This window comes from Peromyscus maniculatus, chromosome 4 (genome assembly GCF_049852395.1).
Source record: "Peromyscus maniculatus bairdii isolate BWxNUB_F1_BW_parent chromosome 4, HU_Pman_BW_mat_3.1, whole genome shotgun sequence".
In the NCBI taxonomy this organism is placed as follows: domain Eukaryota; kingdom Metazoa; phylum Chordata; class Mammalia; order Rodentia; family Cricetidae; genus Peromyscus; species Peromyscus maniculatus.
The window spans coordinates 131,071,656-131,099,357 of record NC_134855.1 but is presented as its reverse complement, the minus strand read 5'-3'; the positions used below and the strand labels follow the sequence as shown (position 1 = coordinate 131,099,357).

Below are 27,702 nucleotides of genomic sequence, written 5' to 3'. Positions count from 1 at the left end.
CCCATGGCCCCATTAGAACTCAAGTGTGGGGTGATGGTGCAGAGCCGTGGGGCACAGGAGCCTTGGGGTATGGTGGGGTGCTATGAGGAGTGGGAGCCTTGGGGTATGGTGGGGAGCTATGGGGTGTGTGAGCTATGGGGCAGTAGTGGGAAGCTACAGGGTGTGGGAGCCTTGGGGTGGTGATGATGAGCTTTGGGGTGTGGGAGCTTGGGGAGGTGGTGGTGAGCTGTGGGGTGTGTATGGGAGCCTTGGGGTAGTAGTGTAAGATGTGGGGGGGGCTGTGGTCCACTGGGCACCAGCTGGGAGGCCCTTCCTGCCCTCCCTCATTCTCTACTATGTGTCCTTGGGTGTCTTTCCACAGTCCTCAGCCAATTTTCTACCCCAAGAGAGAACTGGGAATTCCTTAGTGGGAAGACAGTGTCTTCAGTGGAAGAGCAGTGTTTCTCAACCTGTGGATCATGACCCCTTAGGGGTCAAATGACCTGTCCACAGGAGTTGCCTAAGACTATTGGAAAACATAGATTTTACATTACAATTCATAACAGTAGCAAAATTATAGATACAAAGTAGCAACAAAAATCATTTTATGGTTGGGGGTCACCACGACAGGAGGAACTGTGTTAAAGGGTTGGTCACAGCATTAGGAAGGTGGAGAACCACTGATTTAGAGGGTCCCTTCTCCATATGCACCTCCAACCTTCCAAGAGACTGACTCAGCGGCAATGCTTTTGGAGGCATCTAACAGGTCTAATCGATTCACACAGTAGGCTTTTTCCTACATGAGTCTGCTTAGGTCAGACAGGCTTGGGGTTATTATCAGCTCACTGATGTCTTCAAGGACGGGGACCTTGTCCTATCTGCCACCCTTCATGCTGGTTTCGCTCTCAGATTGGGGCCAAGGCAGTAGCTCCAAGGGTCACACTGGGATATATCAGTAACTACCCAGATTCTGTTCCAAAGGGAGATAGCCCTTTCCAGGGGCCTCGGTGCTTTCCTGTCGCTTGCTGGCTAGAACTGGGTCCCGCTCTGGAGTCTGTTACTCACAGAAGGGAGAGGGCACTACAGGTTGCTCTAAGTAAGCACAGCGGAGGTGGCTATCTGCAGTGGCTACAATCCAGTCCTTCCTGGGACCCTTCAGGGAGCACTTCCAGTGTGGTGGCCCTCAGGGTTACAGGATATTGACTTCTAAAACATTTCTTAAATTGTCACTAATCTCTACCAAACTCAACAAGCAAGTAGTGCTTTTTTTTTTTTTTTTTTTTTTTTTTTTTTTTTTTTTGAGACAGGGTTTCTCTGTATAATAGTCCTGGCTGTCCTGGAACTCGCTTTGTAGACCAGGCTGGCCTCCAACTCACTGAGATCCACCTGCCACTGCCTCTGCCTCCCAAGTGCTGGGATACCACGGCCTGGCACCTTTTTTTTTTTTTTTTTTTAATTTAAAGATTTTTATGTGCACGAGTGTCTTGCTTGCATGTATGTATGTGCACCATGTGCATTCTCGGTGCCCACAGAGACTAGAAGAAGGGGTTCCAAACCCCAAGAACTGGAGCTGCAGATGAGCCACTCTGTGGGGGCCAGGAAGAAATAACTGATTGCCTGCCACGTAGAGGACTCTCACGTAACTCATATGCAGTCCTTCAGAGTCCCTGTGGTCTTTAGCTGAACCAGTAACTTCAGAGATCTGTCTCCAGCCAAGGCGGGACAGGTTGCCACCAGAAAAGAGCAAACAAACTAGGAGCCGGTGAAGTAGCTCAATGGGCCCAGGCCTAATGGCCTGAGTTAGAGCCACAGGACCGACATCCAGGGAGAAAGAACTCAGCAACCGCCTCCTTCAAGTTATCCTCTGACCTCTACACGTGCACCACAGCATATGAACACACACACGGTAAACAAGCAAATGTTAAAGGATGTATCTTTTAGGCCTGTCGTGATGGCACAGGCCTTTAATCCCAGCACTCAGGAGGCAGAGTGGGAGATCTCTGTGAGCTTGGAGCCAGCCTGGTCTCCATGGAGAGGGGTGTAAAGGAGGAAGAGCTGCCCTAGAGTCAGTGAGTATTGTGAGTTGAGGAGACCAAGCTGACGACGGTCAAGCGGTCATGGTGGCTCTCTGACCCTGTCAAACACTTTCAGAAAGTACGACACTGCAGAGATGTCCCTGGAGAGCCTCAGACTCTGAACACTCAGCAGAATGCTATTGAGAGCATGTTTGTGAGGAGATGCCTGAAACCAGGTAAAGAACACTTAGGAAGGGCTAGGCATGTGTGCTGTCCCCCAGGGGACACTGTCTATCCCGCCAGCCCTCACAGGCAGTATACCCAGGAAGGTATCGCCTGTAGCCAACAGTTACCAGTAGAATGAGGTCACGAGGATTTGCAAATAAAACATCTTGTGAGCCCGGAGAAAAACTATTTCCAAAAACTTAACTGTCCCAGAGCAAATCTCAGAAAATTTATAGGATTATAAGTATATCTAAGACCCCATGAGATAAAAATGTTCAATGCATGGCATCTTAGCTGGGCCCCTGGAGTATGCTAGTAATTTCAAGAGGATGGAAAGTTCTGGTACACAGCAAGTCCAAGGGTAGTCTGATCTATGTGAGATCCTATCTCAACAAAACATATATGCGTGCGTGCGTGCGTGCGTGCGTGCGTGCGTGTGTGTGTGTGTGTGTGTGTGTGTGTATCTCACATATACATATTCATATGTACTCATATATACACACATAACAACTTTGGGAGCAGCCTAGGCTACATAAGACTCTGGAGCAGGCCAGGCGGTGGTTGCTCATGCCTTTAATCCCAGCACTCGGGAGGCAGAGCCAGGTGGATCTCTGTGAGTTTGAGGCCAGCCTGGTCTATGGAGCAAGATCCAGGACAGAAACTCTGTCTCGAAAAAACAAAAAAAACAAAAAACAAAACAAAACAAAACAAAAACAACAAAAAAAAACCTCTGGAGCAGAAAAACCAAAAACTTAACTCCAATGTTTGACATCCAATCCAATTATCAAGCCTACAGCTGCAGTCAGGGATTTCAGAACAGCTGATCTGACCAGCACCCTTGCCAACCTGACCTGACTCCACCCCAAAACACAGAAGCCTCATTTTTTTCCAGTATACATGAATTATTTAATATATATATATTTTATTTTACAATACCATTCAGTTCTACATATCAGCCATGGGTTCCCCTATTCTCCCCCTCCCACCCCCTCCCCTTACCCCCAGCCTACCCTCCATTCCCACCTCCTCCAGGACAAGTCCTCCCCCGAGGACTGCGATCAACCTGGTAGATTCAGTCCAGGGAGGTCCAGTCCCCTCCTCCCAGACTGAGCCAAGTGTCCCTGCATAAGCTCTAGGTTTCAAACAGCCATCTCATGCAATGAGCACAGGACTTGGTCCCACTGCCTAGTTGCCTCCCAAACTGATCAAGCCAATCAACTGTCTCGCCTATTCAGAGGGCCTGATCCAGCTGGGGGCCCCTCAGCCTTTGGTTCATAGTTCATGTGTTTCCATTCATTTGGCTATTTTTTTTCAATAATTGAGTAAAACTGAAATTTATTATAAGCCACAGTCGTCCTAGGGACCTCCATGCTATATATATAGCCTCTATAGTTCTATGGGTTGTGGTCTGATCGTTCTTTATTTTATATCTAGAATCTACCTATGAGTGAGTACATACCATAACTGTCTTTCTGGGTTTGGGTTATCTCAGGATGATTTTTTTCTAGTTTAATCCATTTGCCTGCAAATTTCATGCTGTCATTGTTTTTCTCTGATGAGTAGTACTCCATTGTGTATATGTACCACATTTTTTCCATCCATTCTTCCGTTGATGGGCATCTAGGTTGTTTCCAGGTTCTGGCTATTACAAATAGTGCTGCTATGAACATAGCTGAGCATGTATCTTTATGGTATGAATCAGCATTCCTTTTTTTTCCATTCATTTTTTTCCAGTATACATGAATTTTTACTGAGAGACTGTATGTGTGGTCACAGAAGTATCCAACCATACACAGCTCTGACCCACAACAGAACTTACAAATCAGCAACCAATGGGTGCTGGAGAGGGTTCAACAGTGAAGAGTCCTCACTGCTCTTCCAGAGGACTCGAGCCGATTCCCAGCACCCACACAGTGGCTCACAACGACCTGGAACTCCAGTTTCCTGATATACAGGTGTACACATGCAGGCAAAACACTCCCACAATACAATTTAAACATTAAAAGAGAAAAGCAACAAAAAGACACCCAAATGCATGTCCACAGAAGGAGAGACAACATTGCTAAGAGCGCGATTCTTCCCAATGATCTCAACTGAAGACAATCGAACTGAAACACAAGCTTTTCGTAGAAGAGGACAGTGTGAAAATTCATATGGAGATGCAAAAGGCTGATTTTAAGAGTTACTTGAAAAGCAGGGCTATAGCTCAGTAGTCGAACACTCGCCTTGCATGTACAAAGCTCAAGGTGGGTGGGTGAGGGCTCAGTGGGTAAAAGGTACTAATGTGCAAGTAGTTCTGACGGACAACCCAAATTCAAGTTAAAAAACAACAGCGGGGTGGTGATGGTGCACACCTTTAATCCCAGCACTCGGGAGGCAGAGGCAGGCAGATCTTTGTGAGTTCAAGGCCAGCCTGGTCTACAAAGTGAGTTCCAGGATAGCCAGGGCTGTTACACAAAGAAACCCTGTCCTCCCATTCCCCCCCCCCCCAAAAAAAATCCAGATGCAGTGGCACACATCTGTAATCCTAGCACTCCTAAGGTCAGCTAGGAGGGTGAGACAGGAGAATCACCTGGAAGTTTAAGGACTAGCTAGTCTCACGTATGTAGCACAGGAACAGAAATAAGACCCAGTCTCAGCAGGGCCAAAGGCCAGAACCGATTCCTCAAAGTTGTCTTGACCTCTATGTGTGTCATGGTGTTCTCTCTCTCACACACACACTTAATAAATACACATTTTAAAAAGCTACAATGGCAGTGCAGGAGTCATAGTGACCTCAGAGACAGAGGATGTGTTGGGGCTCTCTGGTGTCTCTGGTGGTGATGGTCCATGGCATCAGTACGGCCAGCCAGGAAGCTGACTTGGCAGTAGCTGACTATGCTGTGCACAGTGCCTGGTACCTCCAAGAGGGCGCTCAACAGTTCAGTAAATCTAACAGTAAGAGAAGATCTGAAAAGCCTTCCCACTGGAGGCCTGTGATGGTCTTGATCATCAACCTGCTAAGATCTAGACTCACCTTGGAGACAGGCTCCCGGATACATGGGAGGATTATCTAGATTAGGTCAGGCAGGAAGACCCACTCTGTGTGTAGCGCCATCTCACGGGCTTTGGTACTGCGTTGAACTGAGGAGGAGAAAGGGAGTACAGCACCCACCGATGCTCAGCTGTTTCCTGACTGTGACGTGGTGTGGCCAGCCACCTCAGGTTCCTGCTGCCAGGACTTGGCCTCAATGGGATATACCCCCTCTAACTGTAAATCAGAATAAAGCCAGCTCTGCTTCCCAAGTTCTGGGATGCTTGAGCCTAAATTTCTATTGCTTTGAAAGCATCCTACCTGACACAGAGTGAAGCAAGTTGGGAATTCAAACCAGGTTTCAACGTTACTGGAGTCCACACTTGTTTGCCACTTTCCACTTATTCAGAGGGGCAAATGCCTGCAATTCCACATGAAGAGGCTGGCTAGCAGCAGGCGCAAACAGCCGAATCCTAGACAACCTGGATGGGAGACTCAACTTCAAAAGCAGCTACTCAATCCGTTAGGTGAAATGGTCATACTTCAAACCCCACACTCTTGCATGAGTCAAGATGTAACAGGACAATGGCATTTTTATTTACAATTGGACCAGAAAAAGGCATACAGGCATTTTTTTAATTAAAAATAATGACGATGATTTAAAAAGTCAGAAAAATTGACAATGTTTGAAACCCACCCCCCAAATGAGAACCTTAGGGGGAAAATGCAAGATTTGAATGAACAAGTAACTCCCAATCACTTTCTACTTTTTGGGTTCCCTTTTCTCCAGCCTGATTCGTGGTGGATGCCGCTTGGTGCTGTGGAGTCACTGTGAGGCAAGATTGAGAGGTTCGCTGATTTGACTGGTGATGGTGGCAGGTCCCCAGGAGGCTGGGGCAGTGAGGGGCAGGGTGTGTTCCTAGCATAAGCAGCATCCTGAGCTTTGTCTCCCAGCAGGGTCCCAAAGGACTGGAGCGAGGGTGAGTGGCTGTTGTTGACCCCTACACCCAGGGTGGGTTTGGTCTCTTGCTACTTAAGAGCAAAGTCTATGACTTGCACAAGGTTCATAGGGGCTGGGGTGGGGTGGAGGAGCTAGGCCAGGTACGTGAGCCTCCTTCCAACTTGGGGAGACTAGCTTCTTGCCTATTCCTAGAAACTGGGAAAGGAGCAATCCAACTTACCTTCCATCTTCCTTCTCTCAGAGAAGTTTTCTGGGTATCCCCAAAAGAACTTGCATGGGAGGAAGAGGGGATGGGTCTGGCTAAAAGAACTGAGTATAAATGCTGGGGCCAGGGGCCATGACGAGAGAGCGTCTCTCCCTGGCCACCTCAAGGAAGAGATCTGAGGACTCCAGACCTGAAAGTGAGGGAAGAGGAGGTCCACCATCACCCTTTAGAAAGAGTGGTGCCCCCTAAGGAAGGACTGGGGAACAATCTTGAGAGGCGAGCACCCTAGTGGCCTTAGCCACCTCTTCCCAGACACACACATGGGTGCTTGGCTCTAGGAACACTTGGCCCTGACCCAGGGCTTCTTGGCACGAGAACAGTTCACTGCAGGTCTCATCTCTTCCTTGGTGGCCAGCAAACTCTGGCTGCTTTGATGAAGGAAATCCTGCTGTCCTAGGGAACCAGGACATGTCCTTGTAGTAACCAAGGCCGGGGCTTGCTCCCAGTCAAAACGATGACCAAAGGCCTGGCTGGAAGCCCTGTTTTGGGCGGCAGAGGGCAGGCTGGGGAAGAGAATGGGAGGAGGGGCCGGCAGGGGTTGGTTGGCACTGAGGCTACTGTCCGGGCTGGAGCTGTGCTGTGTCGTGGCATCAGTGGTGAGGATGGCACTGAGAGGCTTGGAGCCCTCACTGCAGGCCCTGGCGATCCCTCTTCCAGTTAGTGGTCGGGGAGCCAACAGCTCTGAGGAGCTGATGGGACAGCGACTAAAACCCCACATTTATCCATCCTGGATCTGTTAAAAAAAAAAAAAAAAAAAAACAACCAAAAAACCCCCCAAAAAACCCAAACCAAAAAAAAAAAAAAAAAACAAAAAAAACCCTGAATTAACAGGTCAAAAGACTCCTGCTGAAGGCGACTCTCACTGAAGAAAACCCACAGGAAAACGTATCCTACAGACGGAATAAGATGAAGGAAATGCAAGGGGATCTACAGGCCCTCCTGCCCCCCATGCAGCCTGGGGATCTAGGAACACTGTGCCAGGAGTTACATTCCAAATGAGCAGGAGTTATTTTATTTGTGTGCCTGCAGTTCCCCACGCAGGGTGGCTTCCTGTCCGAGGATGGAGTGGGCCTAGCGTTGGTCCACCCACTCAGTCTATCTTGACAGCAGCATAGATCTTGCGGACAAACATGTAGGCTGCATAGAAGCCGATGGTCCCTGTGAGCAGCCAGAAGGACAGGACCATGAGGGCGGTGTAGCCGAAGTAGAGGAGCGAAGGGATGAACTCGACAATGTCCAGCTGGGGTGGTGATGGCAGAGAAAAGAGGGATGGATGTTTAATGCCAGGCAGCTATGAGCTATGACAAACTGTGACACCCACCCGTGCTCGCTAGTTTTATGTCAACTTGACACAAGCTATAGTCACCTGAAAAGGGGAACCTTAATGGAGAAAATGCCTCCACAACCCCAGCTGTAGGGTACCCCTCCGTGGCCTCTGCATCAGCTCCTGCCTCAGGGTTCTCGGCCTGTTTGAGTTCCTATCCTGACTTCCTTCAGTGAAGGGACTATGATGTGGAAGTGTAAGCCAAATAAACCCTTTTCTTCCCAAGATGCTTTTGGTCATGCAGCAGTAGATAAATAACTAAGATATACACCCACATCCCCTTCCCCAAATTTTATGAAACTGACACTTGGCAAGGTAAAAAGGCTCACAGTAAAGACTAACTTCCAACTGTACTAGGGCTAGAGTACTGCCTTGGACCTCGTGACCTTGGGGGTCAGGGGGAGAACTCTATAGGTAGGAATGGACACAGCTGCCCCGCTTCCTGGTCCACTGTCCCAAAGCAGCACCACAATATTCCTGGACAGCTGGAGCAACATCAGAGTCTAGAGCGGGGAGGTGTGTAGAGGTTCTCACTTCCTCCAGGTTAAGGACTATGGAGCCATCATAAGTCTGCCTCAGTCTACATACACTCCCGTGACCCTGAGAATGCTTGGCGTATCTCAAATAGCTCACAATGCTTTTTATCTTGGAGTACATTGGCCTCTTTTGTGACTAAGGTAGAGGTTAAAGGGATTGGTGGTGTGACGTCTGCTGGTAGAAGAGAATACAGCCCATCTGGAACCTTAGTATGTGCCCAGTGCACCAGGCCCTGATGGGGTCTGTTCTAGGGCTCATGGGCAGATACATAGCCACAAAATGTGACAAGCCCAGAAGAAAACAATAAAGAAAAATAAAATCAAAGAAATAAAATAATATAGGTCCCTGTCTGAGATCATCTAAGCCTAAAGGGGGAAGGCCATATTTATAGGCTCCCCTCAAAAGTCGCTGCCGTCTCTTAGGGTGTGCGTGTGTGCGTGTGCGTGTGCGTGTGTGTGTGTGTGTGTGTGTGTGTGTGTGTGTGTGTGTGCGTGCGCGCGCACCTGTCTGCAGATGAGGTGAAGGAGGTAGGAGGAGAAAGGAGCAGGACGTGGTCAAACCAGGAAGGGAATGAGCAAGAAGGAAGGGCTGACAGGGTCCCAAGTTGAGACCTAACAACTTCCTAAACTGTGCAGCGACATCAGCCCAAGGATTCTTTTTGCGTGAGTCAGTTTCAATTAGGTTTCGGTTACCTGACAGTCACAAAGGTCTGGACTTAAACAGGCCACTGAGATGGGACCAGTCCAGTTATAAAGTCAAGATACAAGGCACACAGGGACAGGCTGAGGTGTGAAACCGAGCCCGTCACCATGACAGGGGCTATCCAGTTAGAGAATGGGAGTGTCTGGAGGAAGAGCTTCTGTTACTGGAGGGCTTCAGCAGGGTCAGCAAACCTTGTCTGAAGGGCCAGAGAGCATTTTACTCCTTCCTCGGTTTTCTAGTTAATGTGCTTTACAACCACCCAACTGTCACTGTGGTGTGAAAGCAGCCAGAAGACACGTGAATGAATGTACATGGCTGTGTTCCAATAAAATGTTCTTCCAAGAGCAGACCCCTGGCCTGTGAGCTAGTCTGTTGACCTCTGAGGCAGATGTGAGCCTCTGTTGGGACTGCAGAAGCAGCACCGAGGAGCACTGCATTAGATGATCTGGGAAGTCCTCTCCACAACCTGTATTCTGGGGAGACTTGGACATTCCGAATTCACCCACTCGACCTGCAGCTCCTACTTTGCAAATACGACCTGGCTGCAGGCAGAGGATTGTTTGCCCTTGGGCTCTAGAGACCCTAAGTAAAGCATGCAAAGTCAAACCTTCAGTGTTGGAGGTGAGGTACCCACCAAGTCCTCCCTAAACTCCTCTAACTGGCCTATCTGGTTTGCCCTAGTTGCTAAGCCAGACTCCTGTTGATTACCAGCCCACGCTTAACCTGTGTGAACTCATGCAGCAAGCAGGCCTCCAAGACACCAGCCTAGTGCTGGTTCATTCTCTCTTCACCAGGCAGAGGCAAAGAGTACTTGAGTGAAGAGGAGGAGGCTACAGACACATGAGGGCTGATGTGGTTTCTAATGGGTATGTAAACAGTCTACCTTGGTCTTTCTGTGTATGTATTTGTGTGTGCACATGGGTGTGAGGCCAGAAGTCAACACTGGGCGTGTTCCTCGGTCAATTTCCACTTTATTTCTCAGATAGGGCCTCTCAAAACCTGGAACTCACCAGACTGGGTTGGCTGCCCACAAGCTCCAGGCAACCTGTCTCCACTTCCTCAGCACTGTGTCTACAGATGCATGCTGCTGTTCTCAGTCTTTTATGTGGGTTCTGGGGTATCAAACTCAGGTCTTCTCACTCACACAGAAACACCTTATGGACCGAGCCATTTCCCCAGACTGGTTTTTATCTCTATTCATTTCTTTCAACTGCTTTTACTTTCACAACGTTGTCCTTTTCCCCTAGGTCTTGAGGTAAACTGGTATTATCAGCCTGACTTCCGAGGAGAAGCACTGCAGGTGACTCTCTGCCTCTGAGGCGTAGAGAGAGTGGTGGAAGCCGTGAGTGAGTGAAGTCCTGAGTGAATGTGCATGCTGACATGGGCACAGCCATGCCAAGGACTCCAACACTGGGCTCAAGAGGAATGGCAAAGCTTTCCTCATGAGTCTGAGTGTTTCTGAATGCTTCTTCAGTGTGTGCAAAGACTAGCAACTGCACGCAGCCTCCTCCTCCAACCTTAGACTGCTTGCCTACACAGACCTCCTACCAAGACTAGCCAACCCGTGCCCTGTGCTGCAGCCATACAAATGCACTGAGATCCAGGCTGACAGTGAAGTAGACCTCACCTGTTCCTGGCTTTCCAGTACTTGTGTCTGTCCTTTCTTCATTCCCTCACCACCCTAGCCAGGGTTCCAGGACTCAAGCCACATGGGTCACAGCAGAAATGGTCTTGCTACATACATACCTCAGGCTGGCATGTATGAACTTCAACCCCTCCAGACTCAGCCTCTCAGTGCTAAGATTACAGGTCGTATTGCCTTTATGTTCCAAGTATCACACAGGTTTCTGCACACAGCACTCTCACTGTTGTTCAGATTGAAGGCTTGTTTCCCAGACACACCAGACAGCTCTAAATGGCTCTGGTCACTTCCACTTTGGGTATGAATGCACAATCCAGACACTTGGCTTCCTTCCAACAGCCTCCTCCCCCACAACCATCCTGCCCCAGAGAAGGTTAAGGGGGATCTTAAGGAGGGTGGTACCTTGTTAACAAAATAAAAGATGGCATAGACCAGGACGTAGAATGCAGACCCCCCTGAGACGAGGAAATTCCTCCACCACCAGCGGTAATCCTAAGGAGCAAAGAGAGGAAGAGTCACCACCGTAGGCTCCAGGGTATTTTCCCACAAATCTCATGGTCAACAGAGGGGCTCAAGACCCTGGGTAAGAAGAGTCACATTTGGCAGGGTGGTGGTGGCTCACACCTTTAATCCCAGTACTCAGGAGGCAGAGGCAGGTGGATCTTCTGAGTTCAAGGCCAGCCTGGTCTACAGAGTTCCAGGACAGCCAGGGCTACACAGAGAAACCCTGTCTCAAAAAAAGAAAAAAGTCACATTTGGAACTTTGATTATGATGAAGTCCCATATCTGGATTAATTTCTAAAAACCACAGAATTACAAACTAAAATGGGTAATTTTACTGCTTGTAAATCATATCTTAACTTTTTAAAAGATCAATAGAAAAAAAAACCAATAACATGTAACTTTGCTTGAGCAAATGTTTCTCATGGGTAAGGTCAGTCAGTCAGTAGTGGTGACCCCCATACTAGTCTCTTAGTGGAAGACCTGACTTTCAGTCCAGGCTGGTAGTGGCTCTGGGCTGGCCTACCCTTCTGCACACAGGGAAGACAGGTCAACAATCTGCACCTAACTGGAGAGGATGTGGTGCCGACAAATCACAGCCATGCAGAGAGGTGGGCATCATGAATTCCAGTGTAGAGGAAAATGGTTTGGGCAGGGGAGCAAGATAGCCCAAGGAGGTACTCACATGGTATATCCACCCTCTGCAGTCCCATGGGGATGGTCAGTGTTGGGTCTGTCCCATCCCACCCCCGCCTACTGGTCTACCCCTCACCTCTGCACACAGTTGGAAGTACACCATGACGATGCTGATCTGTGAACAGGACACCACCAGGATGATGAAAACGAGGAACAGGAAACCGAAGAGGTAATAGAACTGGTTCTCCCAGATTGCCTGTGGGCACAGAGATGGCCTCAATGGCCTGTGCTCAGCAGCCACTTCCCCAGAACACCTCCAACAGGGCTCCTCTAGGGAGGGCTGGTGGCGCAGGTGACTAATGTCTGGGTGGACTCCAGACTAAAGCTGACAGCATGGAAGATAATTACTCCCCCAATCAAAATTATACAGCACCTCTACCACTGAGGCGCAGTGCACCCCACACCAGGTGCATGCTTTATCGCCACACACAGACCTGTGTAACCTTGGCCTTTTTTGAAAAAAAATCTTTTTAGTGAAAAAAATTTTTTCATACAATATATTTTGATGTTTTCCTTCTCTCTCAATTCCTCTTGGATGTTCCCCACCTAATTTTATGTTCTTTTTGTCTCTCTTTTAAAAAAAAGGACAAAACAGCTGGGCAGTGGTGGAGCATGCTTTTAATCCCAGCCCTCAGGAGGCAGAGGCAGGTGGATCTCTGAGTTCATGGCCAGTCTGGTCTACAGAGTGAGTTTCAGGTCAGCCAGGGCTACACAGAGAAACCTGTCTTGAAAAACCAAACCAAACCAAACCAAACCAAACCAAACCAAACCAAACCAAAACACCCCCCCAAACCAACAAAAAGACAAGACAAAAACATCAACAACAATAACCAAAACCAACCAACCAACAAAAAAACAAGAAATACCCCCCAACCCCTGCAACGAAAATCAAAATAAACCAAAAAAAAAAAAAAAAAAAAAAAAGCCCAAACAAAACAAAGCAAAATGAGACCAAGATTCTACAAAAATAGCATTGAGTTTGTTCTGTGTTGGCCAACTACTCCTAACCTTGGCTTTTCTTCTTTTTTTTCGAGACAGGGTTTCTCTATGTAGACCAAGCTGACCAGAGATCTGCCTGCCTCTGCCTCCCAAACGCTGGGATTAAAGGTGTGTGCTACCACCACACCTGGTCCTTGCCTTTCTTAAAAAAGTTTAAACATTGTTTTGTAGGTATGAATGCTTTGCTTGTATGTACGTCTGTGCACCACGTGCATGCCTGGTGCCCCGAGGCCAGAAGACAGCACTGTATCCCCTGAACCTAGAATTCTAGATGACTGTGTACCCCTGTGTGGATGCTGGGAATCAGGTTCTCTGGAAGAGCAGCCGGTGAGGAACTTAGGTGCCGAGCCATCTCTGCAGCCCCAGCCTGGCCTTTTATAGCTGAGGAAGTCAAAGCTCTGGTGACTGGTTCAGGGTCCCAAGACACCATGGAACCTACTCTGGGGACAGAGCCACAAACAGCTGCGGTTATCCTAGCTAGGTAGGGAGGGGAAGGACTACTCTTGTGGAACAGCAGAGACCTACAGAGCACTGACAGGGTGGGCACCACTGGGCTGGAGAGCTGAGTCACTGCGCACATGCCCTGGAACCCTCCTGCTAGCTTTCACGGTGGTACTTCTAGGCAGGAGTGCTCACCATCATGGTGGCAGCATTTTCTGAATGCTGAGCCTGTTTCCATTTGTTCCAGTCTCACAATGATCCTGACAGTTGGGGATCCTTCTGTCTGCTTGCCTGAAGTTTTGGGTAAGAGATTGGCAGGTGAAGAGGGTGAGGGACTCAGGAATGGAAGCAGATGCAACAGTGCTATCAATCAGCGTTGCAAATGACTGCATCACTGAAGCAGCTTCCATGTGCTGAGCCTTTTCCATGCATCAACCTCTCATGCACAGCATGTCTCCATTACCGCTCACAACTGTCCTGACAGTCAGGACCATTATCAACTTTAGGGGTGAGGAAGGGGGCTCCTGCAACTTCACAGAGAGCACGAAGCAGAGTGGCTAAGTGAGGGCAAGAGGTCAGGCTCCTGTGGGGAGGGCTGCACGTAGAGAGGCGGGGAGCCAGCAGTACTCACACTGAAGATGAAGAACAGCTCGATGAACATGGCGCCGAAGGGCAGGATCCCAGCCATGAGGATGCTGCAACAGAGAAGGAATGTTAACAGTGCACAGTACAGAGAATGCCTACATGGCGGCAGTTCTAAGGCTTTGTCATGATGTGACACCATTATTTCTTCTTGAGAAAAGAGCAGGGGCACAAAACGTTCTTCAGGTCATAGGTGGGAACTCAGGTAGAATGGTGGGTGACCTGCCCAAGGTTCAGGTGGTCATCTTTTTTATTTCTTTTAAATACAATTATTCCATGTGACCTTTTGGTTTTGGGATATTGGGGATTGAACCTAGGGTAGTATGTAACTTAGGTAAGTAAGTATTCTGCCACTGAGTTATATCCTCAGCTTTTCTACCTCTGCTTCCCTGACCTAGTTTCTAGGTACTACATCAAGCAGTTACCAGTTTCTAGTGCTACATCAAGTCTGTAGCGCTCGCCTTCACTGTGGCATGAAGGTGAGCTTGCAGGCCATCCAACACTAACGCACTTGCTGCTGGTACAGGGTGATCTCAGCACCCTTCTGGGAAGGTAGCCTCTTTATGTTCTCCTAAGGAGATGTCTTAGGAGAGGACTAGGCCTTGCCCACCCTGGAAGTCCCCGGTTCACCTCTGCCAAAACTCACCCCACAAATCGATTCATGTACCACCGCTGTTCAGGGATCTGTCGGGGAATCTGGTTTGTCCGCACAGGGTTGTCATACGGCTGCTTGCGGAACCCGAAGTAGTAGCCCAGGTAGACGAGGGGCAAGGAGATCCCGAACCACATACACAGCAGAGCCACCATGGTGGGGAACGGTACCTGTGGACACAGTGCTGTGAGGCCCCCAGAGGCCCTGGTACCTAGCATAGAAGCCATGCAAGTGGTGGTGGGGGGGGATGGGCAGCTCTGGGCTCCAGGGAAGGAGAAGCCGCATGCGCAGCAGGGCCACTGTGGTGGGGAAGGTCCAGCAGACTTTTCCGCCCCAGGGCTCCTGGCCTGAATCTCAAGGCCAAGAATTTCCTGTGGGGAGAGCAGAGTGTAGATGGGGGCCATGTGAGCTTCCAGTGAAGATGGAACCTCAGCATCCCAGGAGCTCATCATCCAGGGAAGTGGGAACTGAGAACTCCAAGGAGCCGTGAAGAGCCAGAAAGAAAGGACACAACATGAGGTCTGCTGAGTGAAGAGAAAAAGGGAAAAGGCAAAACTGCTCCAGTTTGGTTAAAATGAAACACCACAAATTCTTCCAACTGGGGAAAAGCAGGGCATAGGCCTGGAGTTATAAAAGGATTCCATTTTAATAAAATTCATGTTTTAGACAGGGCCTCATGTCTCCTAGGTTGGCCTTGAACCCACTATGTAGCCAGGGATGACCTTGAATTTCTGATCCTCTGTCTCCACCTCCTGGGCGCTGGGATTAGGAGGCATGCACTACCACGGTGAGTTCATGAAGTGCTGGGGATGGTACTCAGGGTTTCAAGCATGCTAGGCAAGCACTCTATTACCCGAGCTACATCCTAGGCCCCACATTCAATGCCCCTACAATGAACAGTTCGCAGTACTTCCTCGGATGGGCCTGGGGGTTGAATGAGTTTCTCACCTTCCTCACCATCTGTGTAGTCATTTTCTCTAAGACTTGTACAAAAAGAAGTGTTTACGTTCCCATATTAAGATGAGACTGTAAGCCTGTGCAGCCACTCTAGACATCAGTATAAAGTAAAAATAGAACCACACTGTGGCCCAGCTATAGCACTTGGGTATACACATAAAGGATTCTAGGTCTAACACCACAGAGATACTTGCACATCCATTTACTGCTGCACTAGTCACAATAGCCAGGAAATGGAACTGTACAGAAGATAAAGAGAATGAAATAATGACAATTTGCAGGAAATGGATGGAATTAGAAACCATTATGTTAAAATAAGCCAGACTCCAAAAGACAGATACTGAGTGTTTTCTCTTATACGTAGGACCTAGACTTGAAATTTCGTGGGTATATATGTGTATGTGTAACTTGTGAAACTAGAAAGGAGATCATTAGACGGAAGGAAGAGATCTTCAAGGAGGGGGAAGTAGGGTAATGGAATACATGTGATAAGAAAGCAGAAGTTGGGAGTTAGTGGGGGAAGGAAGGGGACCAGCCAGAGGGGGAGGGGATAAGGAGAAGGGCGTGGGTGAGGGGAATGAATGAGAACAAAGTATAGTGATACATATGTGTAAAATGCCATAGTGGAATGTATTACTTTGTATGCCAACCTAAAAATCAATAAAAAAGAGAGCATGTTACATGTTTAGAACAGCGTTTATTACAATAGCATAATCTGTCTGTTATAATTTTTAAATCACCATCTCATTTGAAACATCCCTGTTGAAGGAAAAAGACTGAAAGAACATCTATCAAAGACCTCGGCAGTGTTTGCCTGAGTGGCTCCACTGGGTTCTGTGCTCTCTAGACAGTCCACCATGAATACTGAGGCTTCCGAAGCTGCTGGAAGAAGAAGCAGTCTGCACTCGAACCCTATCCAGAGCACACTAAGCGAGGTGGCAAACACCTGTCCCACTTCTGCAGTCCTGAGAATGGACCAAGGGCCCACACTCCCACGCGCCCTCAGCCACAGAGCCTGGAATTCCATTCAGAGTCCGAGAAGCTGCTGGCAACAGCACAGCCTGGGGCTGATGGGTACTCCACTCTGGAGTGTGCTGACAGGAGCTGAGCGGAGCCCTCTGACCTTATCCACTCACACCAAGCAGCTCTCCCTTGGTTGAGACATGGGGAATTCCCCAACTGGCCCCTGGAGTGTGGAAACCTCCCTTTAGAGAAGTGAGCTCTGGCCAGCTGTTTCAAAGCCTGCAGAAAGGCCAGGGCCAGGGCCAGGGCACTGGCAGATGACAGACGGGCAATGCTGGGGAAACCCCAGCCAACCCTCCACCCCTACAGCTGGGAACAGAACTCCGGGGACTCAGAAAAGGGAAGGGAAGAAGGGAACAACAGGAAGTGACCTTAGGGAGTAGGGCTGAGCAAGGAGAGGGGCGGGACAGTGGGGGAAGGCACTTACTGCTCCTGATGAGTGCTTTCCCCAGATGAAGCAATTCAACACAAAGCAAATGCCGAACACCACACCGGGATACAGTGTCGCCGTCTGTGAGCAAGAAGGACAGGTTGGCTCCTTCTTGGTCTCTGGGGGATTCACAGACCAGAAGACCAGAGGCTTCATGCCATCTGGTCCTTTGGGTTCAGCTCAAGCAGGTCCTGCTCTATGAGACACTTTGTAGAACCCGGAAACCGCCTTTTTCTTGTCCTCATCCCACTTTCTTTCTCTCTTTCTTTCTTTCTTTCTTTTTTTTTTTTGTTTTTGTTTTTGTTTTTCGAGACAGGGTTTCTCTGTGTAGCTATGCGCCTTTCCTGGAACTTGCTTTGTAGTCCAGGCTGGCCTCGAACTCATAGAAATCCGCCTGCCTCTGCCTCCCGAGTGCTGGGATTAAAGGTGTGTGCCGCCACCACCGCCCGGCCTCACCCCACTTTCTAATTACAGATGGTACCCAACTTAGTAAGGTTCTGCTTAGGATCTTTTGAACTGGTGATGGACTGACAGTCTAGGGCATTCAGTAGCAACCACACTGCATTTGGTGTGTTAGATGCACGTTCATCTCAGGACACCATCGGCTGAGACGGAACCTCAGAGACAAAGGAGCACCTGCATGCAGCTTTGCTGCCTGATCAATGTCTGTCTCCCCAACACACTCCAAATCCTGTCCTCTGCTGTATTCTCATCACACAACACAGTAGCTACTCAATTAAGTATTTGCATCATAAATAAATTAATATAACACTATTGGGCTCCACTCGTATCCTCTCACTTGACCCTCACTACGGGTTTAGAAAAGACTCTGTTAAAAGATGAGGGTATCCCTCCACTCCACAGTTTATCAATGGTGAGCAGAGGTGGGAATCTAGACAGCCTGCCTCCAAAGCCACTCTTGATATCCTGCAATGTAATCTCGTCAGTCATGGGCTAGAAGCCAGGCACAGAGCACCAAAGCCACAGGCTTACACTGAGTCTCATTCTTCCACACCAGGATCTAGGCATCCAGGTGGGTCACCAAGCACAATGACCAAGGCCCCCTTATCTTGAGCAACCAGCACTCAAACTGCACTAACTCCTCTCTGGCTCAGGGTTGTCCCCACCCAACAGCTAGCCACTGCTCCTGTAGATTCTTCTCCCTGGGCCTTCATGTAGGTCATCAACACCTGTGGTATGAGTGTACCAGGGCTATATGCTGCAAAGGAGATGCAACCACGCCACCGGAGATGGGAAGCAGAGGCTCAGAGGCTGTTCGTGATTATCTGTCAAGAAGAGCCAAGTCAAGACTAGGATCTTGGCAATTCAAGAATTTTGGGTGCTACTTAAAATCTTCAAGGCCCAGTTCCAACGTCAAGATGTCTTTTCCTTTTTGTTCTTTTTCATTCTGCTGTGTAGCAGAGAATTCCTCATCTTCCTTTCTGGCTGAAACTTACAGTCTGGACACCAGGTCTGATATCAGGCGCAGAAAGAGGACGAAAGTTCCTGGGAGAACCACAGCCCTGCACTACCCCATTTCTATGGACTTTTCTACCTCCAAGATGTCTCTCACTCTGGTGGTTGGCATGTCGGCTAGCTGTTACACAAGCCTGGCCTCGTTCTCTGGCAGGCAATTCTTTCTAGTCTGCTGGGCATGGATTCCTCCCGCGATGTTGCTGATGGCTCTGAATCCGCTATTCTCTTGCTTGAGCCACTGGACAATGCAAGCTAAAAGTCACCCAAGTTCAATCCCCTTAGCATTTTATGGACGAAGCATCTGCAGCTCTGAGAAATCCTTTTATAAGCTTAAGAGAGCCTTCTAGAACTGTTGACTGTGGGCCCTAGCCTAAAAAATCTCCACTGGGGCCTGCCTGTGCTCCTGAGCAGTGTAGGGAGAGTGTCTCAGGCCCTACCAAACGCTGGGAGGAGGGGGGGGGGAGGAGGAAGAGGATGGGGAGGAGGAGGAGGAGGGGGAGGAGACTTACACAGAAGGCTCCTTTCTTCCACCGATGGCCTTTTAGAGTTCGGTAGAGACGGCCAGCTGAAAACCCACCAAATACCCTGTTGTGGGAAAAGGCAGAAACCACAATGAGGGGTCTCGTAAATGGTGTGAAGCAGGCTTGTGCCAGCCCCTGGGAACATCCTCCCATACACTTACCCCATGAACATGAAGAGGAAGCAGGCAGTGGTCATGAGAGCTCCCCGGCTGGAGGGCGACAGCATCCCAAGCATGGCCACAACTGCCGAGGGAAGCAGAGGGCAGAGTCAGGATCAGGGTGTCTATCCGGCCTGAAGCTTCTGGTGGGCAGACTCTCAGGACGCTAGACAAATGCGGCTAGAAGAGACCCCCTTCCTCCTTGGCCTTTGTAAGAGCACGGTTCTCTTCAGAAAAGACTGGGTTATAGCTGGGCTTGGGGCTGGAGCAGCTGCTAGGCCTTGGCTGTCTGAATCTAACCACAGCTTCTAGTCCTAAGAGTCCTTGGAATGAACCACATAATGGGCCGAGAGCATTCTGAATGCCTACAAGCGGAATGTAACTTGACTATGAAAGACGGAAGTTAGTCTCTCCATGTTTTAGTCAAAGAAACTGAAGCCCAACAAGACTAAGCGGCTATCTGGTCACAAAGCTTAAAGGCATGAGGGTGAGGTACACACTTAGGTAGACTGACTCCAGACCTGAATGTAAGTACGAGAGATTAGTAAGGGGTTTCTATATTAATGAGAAAAGTCCTGCTGTACGGTGGCACAGGCAGAAAAAGGGAGAGTTCATCTTAGCCTGGGCTACATGTAAGACCCAGCCTTGAAGGGAAAAAAGAGGGGAGAGGGAGAGACCTGAGTTAGCCCTGCCCCTGACAGTGAGTTTGGGCTAGCTGCTTACTCTAAGGACAGACTGAAGTTAGCCTCTTAGTATTGATGTGCACTTGCTTCCCTGACCAGGTTCTCAGGATGGCTCTTATGTGAACAGAGCTGAAAAACAGGGAGGAGAATCACCACTGCCAGGGCTTGGGGCTGCTGTCCAGAAAGCCTGCCCCGGGAGATAAGCCTACAGTGGCTATGCCTCCGGATCAGGCCACGTTCCTCTGATCCCCATACCCCGTCTACATGGCCCACTCACAGATCACGATGAGGATCATGCAGAAGAGCTGAATGCCTGAGCCCAGCAGAGAGCTGAGGATCATGGGGTACTGGGGTGGCCTGAAGACATCACCATGCACAAGCTTCCACCCAGACTCCTCCATAGTGTCTTCCTGCAGCAAAGGGCAGAGAGCGAGGTAGGTTTGTGTGGACAGGGAGGCTCCTGCAGGGAACACCCCCATAGACCCAGGCTGCTCCATCAAACCAGCACCATTCTGCCACAGGCTTCTCAGAGGAATGCTACATGGGGAAAGGAGGCCAAGAACAGGATGCTTGAAGCTGCAGGAAAAAAGTGCCCTAATTCCACAAAACAAGAGAATGGGAAACAATGCAAATACCAGCACACTAAAATGTTAACTTAATAGTCTTGATTGGTGAGAGTCTGAAGAAATTTATTTTCTGATTATAAATAACAGGTGCATTTACTTGTATAAAAAGTGGTGTATGTCATGAAATTCAAATGAATTTAAAGAAACAGAAAATGTTTAGTATATAAAAAAAATTAAAAACAGAAAAGGCCAAGTGCAGTGGTATACACCTGCAGTCTTAGCACTTGGGAGGGTAAGGCAGAAGGATTGAAGAGTTCAAGGTCAGTCTGGGCAATGTGACAAGAGACTGTTTCCCAACCTATGTGTTCACACAGACGCATACTTTTCTATATGGTAGAAAGATCTAAACAATAAAATGACCTATATATGTAAGTAATGTTTACACATTAACATAAAATGATACCATTGTTTCCTTTAGTCTTGTTTCTTTTATCTATGTTTATTCATGTACACACATGAATAGTTTCTAAATAATAGAGGGTCATACCACATACTTTGTTACTTTCAAATGATATATGATTTTGAACATTTCTCCATATTATTTTTTTTCTTTTTGTTTTTTGGAGACAGGGTCTCACTTGTGTATGGAACTTACTCTGTAGACCAGGCTGTCCTGGAACTCAAAGATCTGTCTGCCTCTGCCTCCTGAGAGCTGGGATTAAAGGTGTGTACCACCACGGGCTCTCATATCAATTCTGCTAACGATTTTGTTCGGGTGTATATGTTCCTGTGTATGTACATGTGAGGTCAGAGGTCAACCTTGGGCATCTTCCTCAATTGCTCTCCACCTTATTTTTTGAGACACAGTCTCTCTCTGGACTTGGGGTCCGTCTGTCCGGTCCTTCAGCAGGGTTACAGATGCATGCGGCCACCCCTAGCTTTACGTGGGTACTGGGGGTCCAAACTCAGGCCCTCCTGCTTGTGTGGCAAAGCCAGCACGTCATCCACTAAGCCACCTCCCCAGCCCCCAATCAGCACTACACAGAAGAGAAAGAAGGCGGCGGCTTATGTGGTGGTGTATGCCTGTGCTCCAGCATTCAGAGGCTGAGGCAGAAGGACCTCCAGTTTGAAAGAGCCCAGGTAACACAGTGAGACTCTGTCTCAAAAAAAGAAAAGAAAAGAAAAAAATCTGTGCTATTTACCTGTCCCAAGACCACTCTTATGACAGTTTGAATCTGAATTGTTTTTTTTCTGGGGGTGGTGTGGGGAGCGCTATTTCTGAAGTATAAAAAAAAATTTCAAACAAGACGTGTTGGCTCACGTCTGTAATAATAACAACACCAATACTAATCTCAACAACAAATATTGAAGCATCATGTCATTATCATACACATTGTCTATGTGTAATTTCTTGTCTGTAAATACATAAGAAATGTTCAGAACATAAGAAATTTGGGATTTTTTATTTTTTATTGTTGGTCGTGGTGATGGTGTTTTTTCCTCTTTTTTTGGATACTTGTTGACTTGAACTCACTATATAGATCAGGCTGACCTTGAACTCATAGAGCTCCATCTGCCTCTGACTCCCAAGAAATAGGCATGAATGACCATGCTGGGCCTTGCTGTTTTTAATACAGGGTCTTGCTAAGGAGCCAAGTCATCTCAAATTAGAGATTCTCCTGCCTCAGTCTACTGAGTGCTAGGATCACAGGTATATAATATTATGCCTGGCTCTAGTTTTGAATAAAAAGGTTGTATTTATTTATTGAAGTGTGTGTGAGGAACATGTATGCATAACAACGTGTCAGAGGACAATTTGTGGGAGCTGGTTCTCTGCTTCCACCATGTGTGTTCTAGGGCTCAAACTCAGGTTGTCAGGCTGGGTGGCAAGCACCTTTACCATGATGGGCCATCTCAAAAAACTCTACTTTAAAACTTTAAAATGACAAATTAACCAAGTTTTCTTTCTGTGAATTCTTCCAAATCTACCACTTTGGGTGATTAGGAAACGTTTTTGTTTTTCCTTTCCAATGCCTTTGAGGTTTATTCTATGATCTCTCTCACACACGTGTGCATGCACATGCGAGCACGCAGGCCTGGCAGGTGGAGAGCCCTACTGTTAGCTCGGCCTCCCTCTTCCAGTCCATCCCACCCAGCCAAGACCTCGTACAATGTCATCCTCCTTGTTGTAGTTGGCAATGTCCTTCCGTAGGGTCCGGATAATAATCATGCTGAGGATGCCTGCAAACGACAGGGTCGGAGGGGTGAGCACTGCTAACAGTGGTCTAGCCCCGGGCCCTTTTCCAACAGGGCTTGGTCAGGAGGCCACCCCAAACCCTCCCACACAAGTAGTCCACCCCAGCTGAGAAGGGGGTGTGAAGAGAAGGAAACTGTGAGACGGGAGAGATGGCTGCAGGGAGGAGAGTTTACTGGAAATGTCCTGAACGATGGACTTGCACCCATGCATCAAGACTCACCTGGGGTACCTTTACCTCTCTCTATCCCTCAACAGTTCAGGGTACACCACCATCACGCTGCCTCATTTCTCCTGTCTCCCTCTCTAGGTAACAGCATGGACAGGAAAAGGGCTTCATGACCCCAAGCTCACTTTAGGCTTTTAGGCTTAGCTCGTAAAGCCAGGGCAGCAGCCAGCCCCTGGGTAGGCAGTGGATAAGCAGGAGCCGCTGCTCCCATTGCCTCTCACAGGATGGGAACAATTGTCCTCATTCTACCTCTGCCCAACATTTTCTCCACCCGGCTTTCTGCCAAGCTTGTTTCACGGCAGAACCACGCTTCTGGGGTTGTTGAATGAGTCAATGACTGCACAGACAAACATTTCTGCTTTTCTCTAGCAAGCTCACCAGATCAGAGACCAATTCCTGTGCATTGCCATACACATGAGGCCTAGCACAGGGACATGGTGACTGACTGCGTCGACCACACCTGGCCCTGACGACACCCTAGAAATTCCCCTTGGGTCATGTGCCGCCTCAGGGCCACCACTCCATCTTCACTACTCAGAGCTCTCACCTGACAGGAAGAAGACCACGACGACAGAGTTAATGATGGAAAACCAGTGGATCTGCACATCACTCATGGTTAGGTAAGTGTCCCAGCGAGAGGCCCATTTGATGTCACTTTCCTAGCAGGCAGGAGGAAGCAGAGTCAGGGCTCCTGTTGGACAGAGAATCCCAGCCCAGAGCAAACCCTCCTCCCCTGGCCGGAGCAGGCATTCTGTCTCACCTCCCAGTGCACAGAGTAGGTGAAGTACAGCTGATTCTCCTTAGTGGGGTCAATTTCTTGGGGCGAGGAGTTGGTCCCCTCAGGTAGAATACATGAACTCTTCTCATCTGTTTTGAGGTCTGTGAGAGACAGAGATCCAGTCTGCTCTCACAGCGGCCAGTGCTCTCCCCCAGGCAGGGCTGCTCGGCAGGGGGCTCAAGGTTGCCCTGCCTTCAGGGTTGAGTGGAGGTTGTGAGCATAAAGTGGAGGTTGTGACTTTTACAGCTACACTCCCTGGAGCCCTGGCTTTCCTAAGGGACTTCACGAGTAAAAAGGTGTGTACGCGGGGGAGGGAGGGAGGGGGGGAGGGAGGGAGATAGGGAGGAAAGGAGGGGAGAGAGGGCCTAATTCCCTCCATCCAAAAAGCAGTTGGCCTTCTACATTGGACCCCAGCCTCCACTGACTCATTCGCATTCAATCAGGCCCACTCAGCACGCGCCACTGCGGCTCCTTCTGTTTGCTCACTCACTCAGTCATCTCTACTACTTCAGGAACCCAACTGTTCCCATGCCTTCCTCTTTCATTCACTCATTTGTTTGCTGCCATTCATCACCTCATCTAGTCAACCAACATATGAACACCAACCATGGGGCAGCACCGTGCTGTCAAGAAAAGGACAGGGTGTAATCTTGAAGAGCTACCGAGGATGTAAGAGAACGCTAAAAAGAAAAAAAAGATCATCTGTAAATGCTGAACTGTGCTTGTGATATTCACAGGAGAGGCAGGACAGTCCTTAGAGATCAGGTTCCATGCTTTATGACTGCTTCATGTGGAAAGTCATGTTCCACACTTTTTCAAAAAGCCAGAAAATCACCACTGTGGACAAAAGGCTTGGAATGGTGATTCATGCCTGTGATCCCAGAGGTAGGCTGGAGACAGAGCTCGTAGAGCACTTGCCTAGAATATGTGAGGCCCTAGGTTTGACTCTTAGCACATGAAAAGAAAAGGCAGAGGCAGGAGGACTCCATGGGTTCAAGGCCAGTTTGGGCTACATGGTGAGATTCTGCTTCGAGAAGAAAACAAAAGGCAAAGTACGGTGATGCAAGCCTTTAATCTCAGGACTCCAGATGTAGAGAGAAGGCAGATCTCTGTGAGTTCCAGGACAACCAGGGTTATATAGCAAGACCCTGTCTCCAGAAAAAAAAAAAAAAAAAAAAAAGGAGGAGGCAATGGTGGTGGCGGCAGCGGCAGAACAAAAAAGCACAGTTCTACCAAATCCTGTGTGGCCATCGGGCCTGGGCTAAGCTCTTCAACTCCTGCTCTACTGCTGACCCTGGGCAACTTCAGTCTGGCCCATCACCCACACGGAGGGAGACAGTAACCTGCGGCGACCTGCTTCCCAGTGGCTTTCCCTGTACTTCCATCCCTTGTTCTTCACCCAGGCACACTGGTTCTTGGGAAGAGGTGCCACAAAGCCTTCATCTGCTATTTGGTCTTGGCCAAGTCACTAACCTCGTGAGCCTCTGGGTCACCTGGTTCCTCATCTACAAGCACCTCTAATCTCCGGGAGTTGCTGGGAGGTGGTAGGCTTACATGGTCCCCAGCCCACAAGACAGTAGGAACATGTCTCCCTCATTCCCAACCTGCTCTCTTGGGGTACAGTGGCCTTCTCAGGATGAACCTATGTGCCATACCTGGGCCTGCCAGCCAGTGAAGTGGTGAGAACGTGAGAAGACCCTCTGTATGGAAGCCCAGGCCCATCCAGCCCTGCCCCTCTGGTGACACCTCCCCACTCACCCTCCAGCCTGATGCTCTGGGGAATCACCTCGAAGCGGACGACACGGTATGTGTGTTCCTGGTCCTCTTCCATGTCCTCCCGGTGGTAATAGAGGATGAATGAGAGGTGATTGTGCAGGTAGATCTACAGCAGAGCAACAGAGAATAACAAAGAGCTAGCAGCCCCAAAACAGAAAGTTACTCAGGAAGCCCACCCCAAACACTAGAGCCTTCCTCTGTCCAGTTCTTGACTGATCAGCCTTCTGAAAACACTGCTCTGGTCATAGTCCACTCTTGCTCTGACACCTACTATGGCTTCCTGGGACTCAGATAAAACCCAAGTTTCCTTGGCCTGGCTGCCAACTGTCTTTTTTTTTTTTTAAAGCCAGCATATAAAATAATGGTTTCATTATGTCATTTTCATACATATTCTGTTCTTGTTTTGCTCAACCAATGCCTCACCAATTGTCACATTAGCTCACCTGGGCTCTGCAGCCTGTCCCTGCCTCACAAGCAGTCCCTACCCTGTACTTCTACCCACAGCATCCCAGCAACTGGGGGATGCTGTCCTTCCTCGACTCCACTCAGCCCAACTCTTTTCTAAGCCCCTTCGTCCTCCACGAGGCCCCGAATGCACAACAGCTCCCTGGCTAGTGGAAAGCAACCAGGAATCAAGACTCAGGGCCTCACACCACCAGTCCTCTCGAAATTAGGACAAGGCCTCTATGCCACAAAGGAATGTCAGCCTTTTATTCCCTGGGAAATCAGATGAAGGACACAGTCATGATCTATGTCATTACTAGCTTACTTCCAGGATTTGTGTCATGAAGTGTACACACAGACTGATTGTCAAAACTGCACGGATGAGATACTGAGACACTGGACTAAGGACACTCAGATCACTACTAGCCAAAGGTGGATGCAGGAGTCAGCCCAGGAAGCCTACAGTGTGTTCTTGATCATAGTGTGGGCTTCTCTCCTGTGCACTTTAGAAGTTCCAGGTTTCCTTTCTAGTTTTAATCTTACAGAAACAGAATCTAATATTCTAGTGTCAATCCCTTTATCTCTTATAGTGTATGCTGGAGCCAGTCCAAAGCCGCAGAATTCTCACAGGCTGTACACCGTGAGGCACTGGCAGAAATGTATTCTGGTTGACGCCCATTAAAAGAATATATTATATATATAAATAAAAATCTGTGTGTGTATACACATCTCAGCACATGTGATGGTCAGAGGACAGCCTGTGGGAGTCGATTCTCCTTCTGCCTCTTGGGTACGAGGGACTGAACCCGAGTGAGTCATCAGACTTGGGAACAAGCACCTTGACTTGCTGCGCCGCCGTCTCAGCACCCTGCTGACCCAGCCCTCTGAGCATGCAGACACTCTACCTTATTGACATCTGTGAAGCCAAGACGGTAGCCATGTTCAAACTGCACATCTTTTTCTTTCTTCTTGTCATCACCGTCACGGTTGTTGGAGTAGAGCTCCAGCCGGGTGGCCACAGGCAGGTTGTCAGCAATGCTAGAAACCCAAGGCCTCACTCAGTCTCTCAGGACCACACTCCCACCAGACCCTCCCTGGGCTGAGTTCAAGGCCAGCAGGATGTAGTGGGTAACTTACAGGTGAACGTAGTAGTCTTCCGTGATGCGCTCAGCCACCAGCCGGCTCTGCTCCACTGTCAGGGTCACTGGCTTGCTGGACTGGCTGCAGAGAACTTCACACTTCTTCTCACTGTTCATGAGAACCTGGAAAGGGGTGTTGACAATCCGGTCCCCTCTCAGCACCTCTCCTGCCATAAGAGAGACAGATGGAGCTCAGAGCTTCAGCCCTGTGGTGGCTGAGGTCAGCAGTCACAGGGCTGTAGGCAGGAGGACAAAATGGAGCTCCAAGGATGTCAGCAGTGCCATCAGGCTCTGCCCCACTGTTTCAACTGTCCCACCACCCTCTCTACTCGGTGTTCCATTGCTGGTAGATGCTCCACATCCTCCCATGCCTCTAGAGCCCTGCCCTGGGTGGCTTCCTATGCCTGGTGTGTCATCCTGCCCCAGGCTCCCCTTTCTTTGGATCACCCTTCCTGACCCTGTAACAGCAGATAGGTAGGTAATGTCTTTTCCATCCCTGGTGGAAGCCCTCATGAACTTCTTTGCTTTCTGGACAAAGATCAGATTGTGTGTGATCCACCCTAAGGCCAGCCTCTACCCATCTCTTAGCCATCTCTCCAACTCTCCCAGGTCGCTCCCCGCCACTCTGCTTTGCCACCACACAGGTAATCTCAGTCACCGCCCCAAGCGGCCTT

At 49.0% G+C, this 27,702-nt stretch overlaps 1 protein-coding gene across 6 annotated transcripts in view; it reads right to left on the bottom strand.

The window, feature by feature from the left end:
- Positions 1-5,807: 5,807 nt before the first annotated feature.
- Positions 5,808-27,702, bottom strand: part of Tm9sf4 (transmembrane 9 superfamily member 4) — a 45,573-nt gene continuing 23,678 nt past the window's right edge. For 4 of the 6 annotated variants that reach the window (XM_006985469.4, XM_006985470.4, XM_076570869.1 and 1 more), the window contains exons 4-18: positions 27,027-27,195; positions 26,795-26,927; positions 25,428-25,551; positions 23,652-23,770; positions 23,439-23,550; positions 22,579-22,649; positions 20,120-20,252; positions 19,163-19,244; positions 18,990-19,065; positions 17,002-17,085; positions 14,589-14,764; positions 13,932-13,995; positions 11,937-12,056; positions 11,066-11,155; positions 5,808-7,698 (exon numbers count right to left, since the gene is read on the bottom strand). In XM_006985469.4, coding sequence (XP_006985531.1) covers positions 7,549-7,698; positions 11,066-11,155; positions 11,937-12,056; positions 13,932-13,995; positions 14,589-14,764; positions 17,002-17,085; positions 18,990-19,065; positions 19,163-19,244; positions 20,120-20,252; positions 22,579-22,649; positions 23,439-23,550; positions 23,652-23,770; positions 25,428-25,551; positions 26,795-26,927; positions 27,027-27,195 — 1,703 coding nt within the window. In that variant the 3' untranslated portion in view covers positions 5,808-7,548. The remainder of the gene's footprint in view (positions 7,699-11,065; positions 11,156-11,936; positions 12,057-13,931; positions 13,996-14,588; positions 14,765-17,001; positions 17,086-18,989; positions 19,066-19,162; positions 19,245-20,119; positions 20,253-22,578; positions 22,650-23,438; positions 23,551-23,651; positions 23,771-25,427; positions 25,552-26,794; positions 26,928-27,026; positions 27,196-27,702) is intronic. The other 2 variants (XM_042276500.2, XM_076570870.1) reach the window with 1 other exon arrangement.